The 14,738-nt window shown below is 43.6% G+C and overlaps 1 protein-coding gene across 2 annotated transcripts in view; it reads right to left on the reverse strand.

The window, feature by feature from the left end:
* Nucleotides 1–14,738, reverse strand: part of DCC (DCC netrin 1 receptor) — a 350,318-nt gene that overhangs the window by 242,497 nt on the left and 93,083 nt on the right. For both annotated transcript variants that reach the window (XM_072031260.1, XM_027446519.3), the window contains one exon: nucleotides 6,950–7,270. In XM_072031260.1, coding sequence (XP_071887361.1) covers nucleotides 6,950–7,270 — 321 coding nt within the window. The remainder of the gene's footprint in view (nucleotides 1–6,949; nucleotides 7,271–14,738) is intronic.

Raw genomic sequence — 14,738 nt, forward strand, 5'->3', positions numbered from 1 at the left:
CTCCCTCTTTGGCATTAAATTCTCCCCATTCACTGCAAATGATACTTAAGATCCAATTCATCACTATAAACGCTCTTCCTAGAGCCAGGTCTCTAATATTCAGGGTGAGCAATTCAAGGCTGGGTTCACCACGAACTCATTCCATCCAACCTCCCCAAACTACGTGACATCGGGTTCAAAATATAAGCAGCAAATTATACTGAACTGCTCGTGGTTAAGAAAATCACACGCTTCGAGTGTAGGCAAAGTATTTCCAGAGAAGTAGCTTTGTTCTTCTATCACCTTAGAAGATAAAAATACAGCTACAAAAATTCTTCGTGTTTTTTCTTAGGAAAACGTCCTGATTACTTATCTCGGATTAGAAATGAATGCAAGAGGTCTACATTTGAACCCTTTTGGGGTTATTATTGCACTTTGAGGTTATTATTATTATTGCATCACACATTACCTGGAAGAATAGTGTCAAGAACCTCCCCAGAACATAATATTGCTGAAATACATGCAAATATCCTTCATTTTTCTTGATACTTTGTGCCATAAGACACTGAACGTTGCTGTTGGAAGAGCGTGTATAACCTGGACATCCCACTAAGGAGCAAGAACAGCAAGAAGTTTGGTAAGACATCGTGTGTGTCAATTTAAATTTATTTTTTTAGCCCAGAATAGGTAAGGGAACAAGGGATCTGAAGCTGACAGTGCCAGGAGGCAAATGCAGGTAGGGGTAAACGCAGGTAGGTCCTTCCTCGTTCAACTGATTGCAACCAGAGGGGGAGAATCAGCATGAAAAAAGCAGAAAGCAAAAAAAACGCTTTCAGCCAGCCTCAGACACGCACCAGGGGTTGGAGAAGTGAGAAGTAAAGGCTGTTCCTCACTAAAATTGCTGCATCAGTTCTCACCTGTTCTGTCGCAGCAGACTCAAACGCCACAAGCTTGAAAGGTACTTTTATATCAGGGAAAAAAAAATGTTAATTTATATCCCCAAAGAAGTTAGAAGCTGAGCATCGGTTTTCAGATTAAGGACGTTACACCCCACAGCACCTTCGTCCGCTGCAAGAAAGGACAAAGCCATGATACTCCTTAAGCTGGGGCTTAATTTCCCCCAAATCACCCTGACAGATCCATTAGGCTGTAGGACACGGTCCTAAGGGAGGCTGTGGGACTCCCATCACTTCGGGCTTGCAAAAGCAGAGCAGACAGATGATCGGCAGGTACCGAGAGGGAAGAAACCTTTCCTGGAAGGTAAGCTGGCACGATGATGTACAGGCTGATCTCCATCCCCAGCACCAATGATCTATTACAGCCCATTATTTTAATTCACTCCAACCTCGTGCCCTCGCTAACCGAGGCTGCTCCTTCCTCAATCCAATCTCCTCGAGCACAATGTAAGTAAATCTCTGCCAGGCACTCAAGACAAAAGCAGAAGCTTTTCCCTAAATGAAATCTACTAATTAAAACCGGGTTTCTATTAGCAGCACGAGGGTAGGAAGAGCAAGAATTGCTGCGGCATGCAATCCTGCCAAGCATTGCTCAACAGAGCACAGTGCAGGAAAGCCTCCCTCTGTCGTCACCTGCAGCTGAGTGTTGCTCAAAAACCGTGCTCAAGCCCTATTATTTTGGAACGACACTGCTACGGTTTGATAAACTCACAAAACAATGAATGAAGAGCCAGCGTGTTGAGAACAAACTTACGATTTTAGCTGCTAAATGTCAAATCTCCCTTTCCACGAGCAAAATAATCGCTGGCTCACTGATGTCCATCGATTGCAAAGGTCCCGTTTTATCTCGGCTATTCAGATTTCCAAAGTACCAAGCATGAAAATATGGGATTTGCAGGAAAAGTTCCCCGCACAGACAAATAGATAAGGTTTTTTTAATTATGTTAAATGCTCATTAACTACTCTTTCTCCTGGCAGAAGCTGTACCTAAGAGCAGTGTGCATGGAGCCAGGTCAGGAGGCGCATGACTGAAGCGGTCCTGGGGAAGTTGCTGCTCCTGAGTCACTCCTGAAAGTAATTTCCAAGTCAACAAAAAAAAAATTAATTTTCTAAGCTCAAAGAGGTTCTGCTCATTATTGTGTTGGTGTTCAGGCACTTAGACATCAGACAGAGTATTAGCAAAGCCATACATCTTCAGACATGACCTACTACTCCACTGCTTTAACCCCAGTGAAGCACAATCAGTAGGGCCATTCCCAACGCACATGGAGGGAGCAGGGAATCAAGTCTGTGTAATGAAAAGGTGTAGCATCAGAAAGGTTATTTTCTTAAGCAGGGAGAAAAATAATACAGAGTTGGAATAAGAAAAGCTAGCAACAACCAGATCTGGGTATTAACCAAACATCACGGGGGCTGTTGGATGTGGTTCTCTGCCCTCATCTCCAAATGACACCTAAAGCCACTGGATTCGCAGTAAATCAGGAGCCATAAAGCCTCTCCAAATCATTTATAGCAAAATAAAACGCATTCAGGTGCTTGGAATATCTTTATCTTTGAATACTTAAGCAGCACTTCTGTTCAAAGTGAAGGCTGAGCAAAATAACTGGTTGCACACCATGCCTAGATGATACCGCAGTTAAATTATAACACCAACTTGATTTCTTCATTTTTAGCCATTTAGGCCCACCTTCTATCTTATTCTTCACCCAAGAGGTTCGGATTACTAAGCCTCTAGATATGCTGGCTGTTGGTTTGATCTGTGTTGGTTATCTCCCTGCTCCCACTTTTTAAAGTAGGTGCATCTTCTGCAGGGGAAAAAAAAAAAATCAGGACTTAGAGCAGCACGTGAAGAGTCAAATATTTACCTGATCCCTGCTATTTCCTCTTAGCTTTATTAAGAAAGCACTAATGAGCTTCAACGGAATGACAGAGCATATATTTGTACCAAGTGGTGGATGTAGATTTTACAAATATGGAACATTAAACAGGAATAGGAGGGAGCGAGCACTCTAATTGTCCACTCTATTAGTCAAAAAAACCCACACCACCATTAAGCAAACGCACAGAGCAGTCCCAAAGGCGTTTGTTGGTCTGCCATGTGGCACGGATAGATATCAAAATCAGGTGGTGTTAAACACCAAGCATCAATTTCAATAGAGGTCCGATACTCTCTGCACTATTACACATTGTATATGTTAAGCGTGCGTTGAAATAAAGTATAAAAGACAAAATCCCGTTGACCAGAAGTTCATCAATGTCCATTTTACCAATTACACTGGCAAGAGGTTACATTTTTAATTCATTTTTTCTAACTGTATTGTCTGACTCAGCTTTTTTTTTTTTCAACTTAAATTAAGTTTTCGGAGCTCTAAAATTGGTTTTCAAGGGAAACAGCTTTAGTTTTGTTCACCACTTATTACGGCTGATGAATTTATATAAAATAGCCCCAAATCTCCCGTGATTCTGGTAGGAATAAACTGATTAAGTCAGTATTGGCTGATTTCAGTTTATAAATGAAGTTATACCTCCCCAACTGGGGATTTCTGAAACTCATTTTCCCCTACTATAGAAAAAGTGACTCTCAGTTTCAGGGAACGACAAGTATGCAACACTTCAGACATTTTATTTACCCTGCACAATGAAGAGTTTCCTAAATTTCAGCATTAACGGGTTTCATGTGTTTATCCCGTTCTTGAAGCGATACCTCTCGCATCACTAAATGATTTTTCATCCTCAGTTTATTAAATTCCCAAAACACGGGTAGGCAACAGTACCTAATATTGTATTTCATGTTTACTCCACTTAGATTCGAGTGAGATTAAGAACTTCTCCATATGCTCCTCCAGGGAGGCTCCACATTTGCCATTTATCATCTTTAAACAGCAGAAGAGAGCCTTTGTTATCTTATTAAATGAACTCTAACTAGGTGGGTTTCCTTCCTCCCCTAGGTAAACCTCTGATTTCTGCCAGGACCCGATCAATGGCAACACACCCACCGAAGGAATAAAACACTGAAAGTCTACATGGGTGAAGGAGAACAAGTCACTTGAAGAATAAACTCATTAAATGGCATTTAAATGTGCAAATGCTACACTTGTGACTCAAGAATTTACTGACATACAGATCACACCATATAAAAGTAACCTCGGGTTTCTCATTTATTTTACCTCTGGTCTTTTAGAAGACGATGAACACCAAAACCTGTGAGAGCCTCATCCCGCAACTCTATAAATAGAGGCATAACACGTGGGCAGCGTTGTTTCTATCTGAAATCCTACCAATTAGGGTAAATACCAATGATCAGCAGTCTGTTAAATTGGGACTTTTAATAAGATGCTGAGTAGGAAGCAGCTCTTAGTTTCTCTCCATTGCTCTCATCTCTGTCTCAGCTAAGAGCTCTCGCACAGCTGGAGCACGCCGAGGCCATAAAGACCTTCGAGAAGTTCTTTGAAACAGTGCATTTTCCCCCAATACATGGCGAGCTTCATGCATAAAATCCTTGTCTTATGAAAACTGCTTTTAATTTGCTACGTTTTCTTTGCTGAAAGCACTTCAAGCCATGAAAGTACAAGGGGAAAGGTTTTTAAAGGGCAATATACTTCCAGTACCCCCGAGCGTCCTGCTCCAAGTAAAGTTGACAGTCACTTGTTAGCCATGACTGCTTTATTGACTGGTAATGCTTTAAAAAACATGGTGAAATCATGCTTGGTGCAAAAAGATATATGCCCCTTATGCATACCAATGGTTTGAGGATTTTAACCTCAAAAGACAAATGCTGATGTGTCCTGTTGCCAACCAGCACATGAAGTGCTTAAAACGCCGCGGACAGACCCGTGATTGAGAAGTGACACCAAGATTAGATTGTAATTCAACGAGTGAATCTCTTCCTAAAGCCTACCTGAAATATTAAAGCTCGTGATCTCTCCTTTGAAGCCTTGCAAGAATGAAATGTTGCATAGACAAAGGAGACAGCGAAACGAGGAGGTGCCCTGTTGCCACGAACACAACCTCCCATTCATCAAGACGGCGCAATCAAACACATCGTGGCTTTCGGATGAGACCATCAAGCTGTCCAGAAAGTCTGTTTAGCAGCAACACATCATCACAGGATTCAGTTTACAAGTGTTATAACACCCAAAGCTTGACCTAGTCCCAATCCTCTCTGGGAAAGCAGCCTTTTCGGAAAAGATGAAGCTTATTTACTGTGCCAAGCGATGATTAACACAGCCTACTGTAGTGCGAGACCTCCGCTCCTCCTCTTGCCCTCGTTCCCTTCCTGTCATGTTTCCATCTGCCAGTGCCTTAAGTCAACGATGCTCTGCCAACGTTGCACATTGACTCCCTCAAAAAAAAAAAAAAAGCAAGAAAAAAAAGCACACATTCTGCTCACTCAGGAATGCACGTCCTTCGGAGATCAAAATACCTTTTCACTTCTGCTTGAAGAGCTTGCTGCCAATTTTAAATGCCATGAATTACTCTACCTTATATGATTCTATTTTGTTTTTTTTTTATTTTATTCACAAAATCAGAATCAGGGAGGTTGGAAGGTGACAAGCTTGCCTACTCCGACCCTCTGCAGAAATCAGGCTCTGCTGGGTTGCGTCCAACTGGGTCTTGAACATCTCCCCAGATGGAGACTCCACAACTTGGCCACTCAACCCATTCCACTGCTGAATTACCCCTAGAGGGGAAAAGAGTACGTGTTTAAGGAAGCTTCCCATATTTTAGTTTGTGCAGTCTCTTTGCAGTCTTTCCCATAAGAAGCTCTCCCAGTTTGAGCCCAACTGGTCCTGAATGGAGGAAGCCCACCTGTCCGTCTTCCAAACCACCCATCACCGCAGCAAGATTAGATCAGGATCTGCCAAACAAAGCAACACTCTCCTATAAAGAGCTCCAAATTAGTGAGCTGGGCACAGCCCTGTATGTGTGTTCACTTCAAAAGAGTAATTGGAGGGATTTTGGCAGTGGTTGCCAACAGCCAGATCAAGGCCAGATGGCACCCTCGGCTGGCAAGGAGAGCCCTACTTCTCAAAAGCCAGCTCTGCAGACTCCATCCAAGGAGGGATGGAGAGTGGAATAATCCATTTCTTCATGTATTTGGGGCTCTCCAGCTCTTTGGGGAAGTAATACTTCAGCATGGGCGTACATACACAGCTGAGGATGGCAGGTTCAGAGCATACCTCTGGGCGATTGTGGAGGACTCAGAAAACTGGTGGGAAGGAGGTAGAAGAGAGTTAAGACTCTCATTGCCCATTTTAATCAGACATCATGAGAAAACACATCTTTCCTAGATGGTAAGAGACTTAAGAGGAACAGAAACTGCTTTTCAGGCTAAGAGACCTCGAGACTGGAAAAGACACCAAATTATGAGGGACACACTGGAGAAACCGGCCAAGAGGAGAGCTGTCTGGACTCCCTCCCCAGCATAAATGTTGAGGAAACTACTGGATAGGAAACTTCTGCAGAGCTCCTGGACTGAACTGGATTAAACTTCAGCCTTAACTTTTCTTTAGTGTAAGCACAAGCACCTCCTCCAAACAACGCACTCGGAACAAGCTCATCGCTCGCCTGCACATCACATGCCACAAATATATCAATCCCTTCTCAGCAGCAAGTAATTTCTATCTTTTCTTTTCTTTTTCTTTTTTTTCCAGAGTTGCTGATTGTCACCTGTACACCTAAACCTTAAAAATTCACACATGCAACACCCTACAAGAATCCAGCATTTGTTGTGACCCTCAATTCATCAGAAAAATTCCCAACTGCAGAGGTCTCCTCCGTTTTGAAGAGGAATACACAGCAACAAAGAGTTCATTAGAAATATTTAAACAAGAATAACACCTTGTCAGAAATAAATTACTGTTGCAAGAGCGTCATATCTACCTTTACCCTCTTTTGATGAGGTGGAAAACACACTTCAATTGGTTTTTCTCTGCATTTTTTACTCTTTAAATACCAAATCCTCAGCGTTTCCTGCAATCCAGAATGTAGGAAATTGGAAGTTTCTTCCTTACCTGCTACCATGACCTTCGCTGTCCGACTGATGATGGCTCCGATGCCTTCCAGAGATGCTTCACACTGATAAAGCCCCTCGTCTGGCTTGTGGTGCCTGGAGTGGACTATGTTTTGTATCAAGAGCGAGCCGTTGGCCAGCTGCTGCCTCCTTTCGTCTACCGCCAGGTTCAAGAAGACGGCGTCTTTCTTCCACTTGATGACCGGAGCTCCTCGGTCAGATTCTGCCCCACAGTTCAACAGCACGTTGCTTCCACGCATGGTGACAGCATCTGACGGCTCCGTTACAAACCTCAACGACGTAAAAGGCTTAATCTGGGAACCTAAAAGAGCAAAAACAGAAGGCGGAGTAAATACGGGTTACTCACTTGTACATAGAGAACGTAAGATGGTTTCTTCGCAAATTTGTTTTGGGACGAAAATACCTTTATCACTGCAAACACAGCATGGGTAGATAAATAGATCTTTTACATGAAAAATAATTATATATAAACACGAAGACAAAAGGGGAAAAATCTGTACAAGTGCCTATAGAGCCGAGTTGAAGATAAATCCACCACGCCTGTTGAATTTTATTTGGAGAACTTAATTGCCTACGCAACTTGCTCTGGCCACAGGTACCAAGATACATTTCAGTACAGAAAACACAAAGGTTTTGGTAGCCCTTTTTCTTGAAGGCCTTTTTCTTGAAGAATTGAGGGGAGAGCACGCACAGGTACATCCTGACCACCCACCAGAAATACCAAGACCTTGAACCTCATGGATCTCCTCCCACCTTGCTAGAACAACGCTCTCCACCCTACCCAGTAGCCCGACCATCGCCTTCCAGTAAGCCCAAGAAAAACTAAGAGGTTATAATAAAATATAGCAAAAAAAGCAAGTTGCTCTCAGCTTGTAGAGCATTTCAGACACTTTATCAATAGCACCATACAACCTAAACTTAGAGCACGTTGTCTCTTAACAGCAAGATATCAAATCAGAATATGATTTATCTTTCATCTCCGTTCTCTGATCCCGATTTCTGGAGGAAGCACAGATTTAGACCCAAAAAAAGAAGTTAAACCTGTGCTAGTTGCACACTAGCACAGGGCACTTTTGCCATTAAAAAAATCTGAGAGATATATTTGCAACGCACAAAAGTGTGATTTTTTACAAAGGATTTTTTTCCTTCCCATTCTCCCAAAGACAACCAAGCCCCGTTTGTAAATCCCAGCTCCTCGTTGGGCGTTTTATTGATGTCACCAACACATAATACAGTTTAACACAGCTGTTTATGACAGCGTGCTAATGATTTTATGTGGCTATTATCACAAGTAAATAATCCACTTCTGCGGAAGAAACGGGGTTACGACAGCTTCCAGAGCAGCAAACACAGAAGTTAAACAAAGATTAACTTTCTTTTCATGCAATTACCCTTGCAGTTCAGTTGCAATTTCAGCTATTCACATCCTTTGCAAAAGGCATATTTAGCCCAAATTGCTTTACTACCAGGGAAGTAACAGCTTGAATAACCTGGAAAGCTTTCTGAGTGCGAGGAAAAATTCAAATATTCCTGGAAATGTTATTCCTAGAGAGAGAAGCAACTGTAACATGTTAAAAAAAAAAAAAAAGGGAGAAAATGACCATATATTTTCAGAACCAATTACTTGGAAATCTAGGCAGGATGAGGATATAACGGCCACATTTTTTGCAGTCTTGAGGTGCTGAAATAGAAAGGTGGAATAGCAGGAGATGATTCCCTCACTATCTATTCGCGTATTTGAAATATTTTTGAAGTATTAGCCCGGAGAAAGCCCAGGTGCAGTGGACCTCTGAAAGACTTGAAAAGTCAGCACAACGGAGGGCAATGCTCTTAAAACTGCTTTATCTGGTGTAGTAGATGCATTCACCTTCTACGTGCATGCTCACAGCACTGACCTGTTCGAAGAAAACACATTTGTGGGAAATTAAGAGCGCTGCAAGCCTGAGACTGCTGAAACCAACGGGACTTGGGCACATCAGTGCTTCCTTCTTCCTCTGTGTTCACAGGATGATGAATACAGATTGATGACATCTACAGCTTAACTACAGACTTCAAGGGAAAGCCTGAAAAGATGAAACGCCTCCTGCACAAAGCGGCTGTGTCAGCAGCTCCAGGCACATCCACGTCAAGCCAGCCTGCAGCGTTACTCCGAGATCTGAAGCTCTGAGGGTCAAGGAGAGAGCCCTCGGCAATAGCTCGCGTGTCCTTGAGCCAAAAAAAAAGGAGAAAACTTGAAGATAAAGCCCCCATCCTCGGCCCCTCGCTGCTTCAGCTATCAAGATATTACCCTACGCCATGACCTGCTTTGTGATACGGGTATGAAACTAATGGGCTTCTCACCCTGCCAGGTAACATCACAGCGACGGCGGCGAGGTTATCCCTTCTCCAGGCCACGGAGGAAATTACCATTTAAAAGATGGGGTTTGATGCGCTTCTTAATCACCGCCTGCCTTTGAATCCTCCCTCCTCCCCTTGCCGTTCCGCCTCTGTGAAATGTAATCTTCCAGGGTGGGTTTTTTTTTTTCCCCCTCCCTCCTTCGTGTTCTGCATCGTTTGCTTCCATTACGGAGAGGGAAGAGATGTCACAGCTGCGAAAGCAGTTGACCAGGCCACCCCCGGAGCTTTCTTCTTTATTTTTTTCAAATAAACATTAAGAAATAAGACTTTTGAGCACGGACCATTTGAGACGGGCGAACGCGGCAATACCCCCCAGCCCAAATTCAGAGTCAGCAGCTGAAATAAGTCCATTACACTGAAGAGGATTTATGTATGCTCAGTACACATTTTTGCAGCGTATTTTTCTTAAATCTGCAGGAAATTAGCTTAATGGCCAGGCTAATGAGTGTATATTTACATGCTTAGGTAATGCAGACAATACAGCATAAAACTATCAAGTTCTGGTCCCACCAAATACACTAATACGATGCTAAATATATCAAGATCTCCTGTTTTAATGTTTGGATTATGACTTAATGTTTTTATTATGACTTATGATGTGCCTGCAGTGGTGCTGAATATTTCATCTCAGCTCTGAAGAGTTTTGGAAACCGAGCCTCGTGCCTGCATTTTGGTGTTTGGATGGAAAAATCAAATATCCCTGCAAGGAATTTACAGTGCAAGAGCGTGTAGTACATGGAAGAGTTGCTCAATTTTTATATAAACATCCAGTTTTCTATAAAAGTGGATGTACACATGACTGTTGCCATTCCAATTCATTCAATTTTAAACGGTGCCGTCACGGGATTTGGGGCTGTACCAAATAAAAGCGCTTAAAACCACAACTCCAACTCCTCCAAAGGCCTTGAATCATTAGGGATGCTTACCTGGCTGTTCCATTTTCACTCAAAATCACTCAAAAGCTTTAGTTGGATTAGAAATATGGCTTTAAGTGAGCTAGCACTAAGGGTAACACCTCTACACCACCTTACCCCACTAGTTGTGGGGTCAAACTCCTCACGGCCATAAAAGAGCGCAACTGCTTGGAATATGGGATGAAGAAGAAAAGATCAAGTCTTTTGGCATCTTCCTGACCTTATAGACTGGTTTTGGCATTAGAAACGTTATTTAGGCTACCTGAAGCTGAGTAAGCACTGAGCACACCCACACGTTGCTTACTTGGCTCATGCACACGGTGAGATTCCCTTCGGGGCAGCCTGGGGACGAGGCAGAGCTGGGTCCCTGGTGCTGGGTGAAGGGGATGAAGGCAAGCTGGTCCCCTCCAACCTCCCTCAGAAAAGCACAAACAACTCTTGCTGTTGAGTTTCTCTCTCGAGACATCATTTCTTAAAGCATAAATTGCTTACAGGCTTCGTAATGAAGAGATTCATTCTACGATCATCTTGACAGCTTTTTTTTTTTATTATTATTTCCTTGTAAAAAAATCAGACAAGCCAGCCAACTGTGCAAACTCCTACTCAGCGCAGGAACTTGCAGCCACCTACTTTGCTGAAGAGCCTGAAAAGCAGATCTCCGAAGTAATAAATTGCATTGCTGGAACTCTACGAGACACCACGATCTCAGTTGCTTTCAGCATCCTTCCACAGCAGGATAAAAAAAGCATCTGCCTTGAAGAAAGCTGGTGGCATCAGCCACTTAGTTCTGTATTTTGGCTGAAAATGAGGATTTACCTGCAGGAGCAGGGCTCATTTTGTGCAATGAGGTGCACAGATGTGCCCTACAAGGGCATGGAAGAGCTCTTACCTGGATCCTTATGGCCTCACCATAAGATCTCAATGCCTGCAAAAAACCTAAGCAGAGCCCTGTATTTTCTTCCAGCACAAGGGAGAGGATTGGATTTTTATTTTGAGCCTCCAGAGAAGACGGCTGAATGGTTAATTGCACCGCCTGACTTGCCAGGGCAATTTTTCCCTCCATGGTTTTGTTTCAAATGCTTTAATTACGCTATCAGACTATCGTGTTATTTGCCGGGTTTCCTTCCTTTTCCCCCAAAATAAAACGCTACCTAACACAGGCCAATTTGCACAGAAGAGCTCCAGAGAAGAAAGGGAAGGAGCTAGAAAAGCCGTGGCACTACACCTGGATGGGTGCACGGCACTACTTCCCATTTTAATGCTCCCACACTTAATGAACTTTAAGATTAAGGGAGTAGATGATGCCAAGTCCAGGAGGAGAGCAGCATTTTAGGGTGCTTAAAAGCATCATTACCAGCTCAGAAGCTAATTTGAACAAGCCCAGTTAATAATGGGATTCCAGTGGAGGACTCAAGCAGGGACTCCAGTAGGTTCGTTCCCCAAGGTGTGCCCGAACACCGGTGCCTAGCTGGTTTCCACTAAAATGAAACAAAAGTGGATTAAATCACCTAATTAAAGAATATGGAGTGGATTAAAACACGGAAGGAATTAAAGGATACGGGGGGGATGATGGGATGGGGCAGAGCAGCAAGGAACCTGAGAGAACTTGCATAAGAAATCCCCCAGGCAGAGGCGGAGGAAGAGTCAAGATGCAGGGAAGAAAAAAAAAAAGAGGGGAAAAATAAAAATCAATCCAGGACTGAATCCAAGCCAAGCAGAAAGGGGCTAAAAGGGGAGAGTCGGGTGGAATACAAACAAGGGAAGGCCCACAGATCTGGCTTTTAGCAGCCTTTGTGGAAAAAAAGTCAGACTGCCAAAGGGCCACGAGCCAGCAGAAGAGATGCTCGTGCTCAGGGCAAGGCAATAGCTGGAGAGGGCAAGGACACGAACGCACGTTAAGGGGGAAAAGAAATCAGGTGAGAAGGAGTAAAGGAGGATGAAAAGAACAACCAGATCCTGAGTTAAAACATCAAGAGAGCAAATCAGCTGCTGGAAGAGGAAATCCCTTGGAAGAGCTCTGAGCCTAAAGACAGGAGGAGGAAAAACAAAACCAGCATTTCTATAGCTTTTTTGGGGGGGGAGATGTATTTAGAGAGGAAAAAAAAGACTGAGCAACAGGGAGAAAAACCTGGAAACAGAATCCATGGATGGGAATGGTGCTAAATCTAAAAATGTGCCATCTCCGAGCAGCCTCCAGCACAAATCCCGGGGTTTCGGCACACGTGGCAGGGCTCGGAAAAAGCCACTTCTTGGGAAGACAAAACATTTAGACAGGGGGCTTTTTGTTTTCATATTTGTTCCTTTCTTAAACGCACCCCTCCTTCCTTGGAGGCCATTTAGCAATGCAATAAATTAATTTGTACTTCAGAGTGAACTCTTTAATCCTTTTTTGTTCTCTCCCCTCCCCATCAAAGGCGCGCTAGCAAATTTGCATGCATTAGCATAATGAAACATTAATTACACAGCATTTTGGATAGGACGAGCCGCAGAGCTTCAATCAATCTTGGGAACTTGCAGCGGGAAGGTGAAAAGCAGCGGCCAGACTTATCGGGACGGCAGAAGAGACACAAACACATCAACGGTGCCTGTTGAGGGGGTGATTTAAAACACGGCTGCCGAACCCAAAAAGCCTTCTGAAAATTACAAAGGAAGCAATCAATTATGTTAATGAGCGCGGATAAATTGTACTCCCCTGGTTTTGTGTGAAACCAGAGCCGTGTTTGCACCAGGGATGAGCGGGACTGATCTGGTGCATCCATCTTAGGGGGCACGTCATCTCCTTCGGCACCTTACGGGCTGTAGGTGCCAAGAATGATGCACGTGGACCCTCCAACAACCTCCCATGACTTCAGGAGGCTGCTTCTGGTCTTCCTGATCTCATCTGCAACCTCCTCGAGCGCCGTCAGCACCCCAGGCACTACTGCTGAGCCTTGGGGTGCCCCTTTGGGGCCAGCCCCCAGGTTTGGAAAGCTTGGGTGCACCTTATACCTTACAAGGTCCTCATTCAACCCTCGAAATTAACCCCCCCATACACGTATTTTTACTTGGTAAAAGGCTTCCAGGAACACCCGACCGGTGCTCATTAAGGAAACAAACTGCGGTGCTACCATAACGGATGGGAGCGTTAAAGAAACAAATGGTGACTTCGCAGCAGATCCAGAGCCCTTCCCTCTCCGCACAATGAAAACGCTCCGAGCCGAGCCGACCGTGTGCCCTGAATGCATTTCAGCTGCTGGAAAACCCAAAAGAATTAAGATAAAAAAAAAAAAAGTCTAATCTGAGCATAATCTGAGTCATAAAACATCCTCCAGCAATCGAGGCTGCTGTAGTGAGGGATGGCCAATGAATAACAAACCGCTCCCATCGCGCTCCCTTAATGCATCAGCCTTTCCAGCAGAAACAAACGCTCCATTTTCTTTCATAATAAATCACGGCTTCCTCGTTGTACTTGCTTTTAACTCCCTATCTCTCAACCACAGTAAGAGAAGAACGGAGGGGGCTGGACTAGACCACCTCTTGAGGTCCCTTCCAACCTCAACTACTCCACGAAATCTGCCCAAAGACAGAAAAGCCAATACTGCCAAACCCTAGGAACGACAAACCTTGGTGAAGTTATTTATTTTTAAGTCACTAGCTATAAAATCAACCCCTTCTCCAGGATTTTGTCATATACCACAAGCCCAAGACGTTGGATTTTCCTCCAATTGAGCATAATTTAAGAATATCCCGAAACCCTCACTTTTGGGTCTTGTATCAACACTGGAAGACCGATTTTTGTTTTCCGAGCATCGTAACTGACGTTTGAGTTATGCATGCTTTGGAGAAGATAGAGCCTAATATACAGGAGATCAGGTTTTGACTTATGGTGACGTTATGTTGATTTATATCCACTAAGTGTTTGGACCTAAATTTTTAAGCCTACCTCACGACATGATGACCATCTTCACTCAAGGACCTCAACGCAAGAGGACGGGCTCTTGTGGAGAGCCAATGAAAAAAATATTAGTTTTCAATCGTATCTCAAAAGATATCATAGAGGCACGTCCGAATAACAGCCAAAGCTGTCAATATGAATTCCCTTGCAGGATGGAGAGCTTTTATGGGGAAATTGGCTTTCTGCAACCCCCACGCACTAAGGATTTCTCATCACACCTGTCCTTCGAGCAGAGGTGTCAACGAAAAATGTTTCTATCTTCAAAGCCCAAGCCTCAATCTCTACCAGCCACCAAATACCAATTAAATGAGAGTTTCCTAACGAGGAGGAAAAAAGGAATTACCTCAGCAATTTCTGTTCAATGAACACTCATCTGCACGATGCAGTCTGCCAGTGAGGACCAAGAAATTGCTCTCACGTGAGACTGGGAAGGGGATAAGAAATATATTGATAGCAAAATTGCTACATGGAAAGCTCAATTCTTTAGTCCCAAGATATATTTAACAACTTAAAAAGTCAGGGCA

This window comes from Anas platyrhynchos, chromosome Z, assembly GCF_047663525.1.
Source record: "Anas platyrhynchos isolate ZD024472 breed Pekin duck chromosome Z, IASCAAS_PekinDuck_T2T, whole genome shotgun sequence".
Taxonomy (NCBI): domain Eukaryota; kingdom Metazoa; phylum Chordata; class Aves; order Anseriformes; family Anatidae; genus Anas; species Anas platyrhynchos.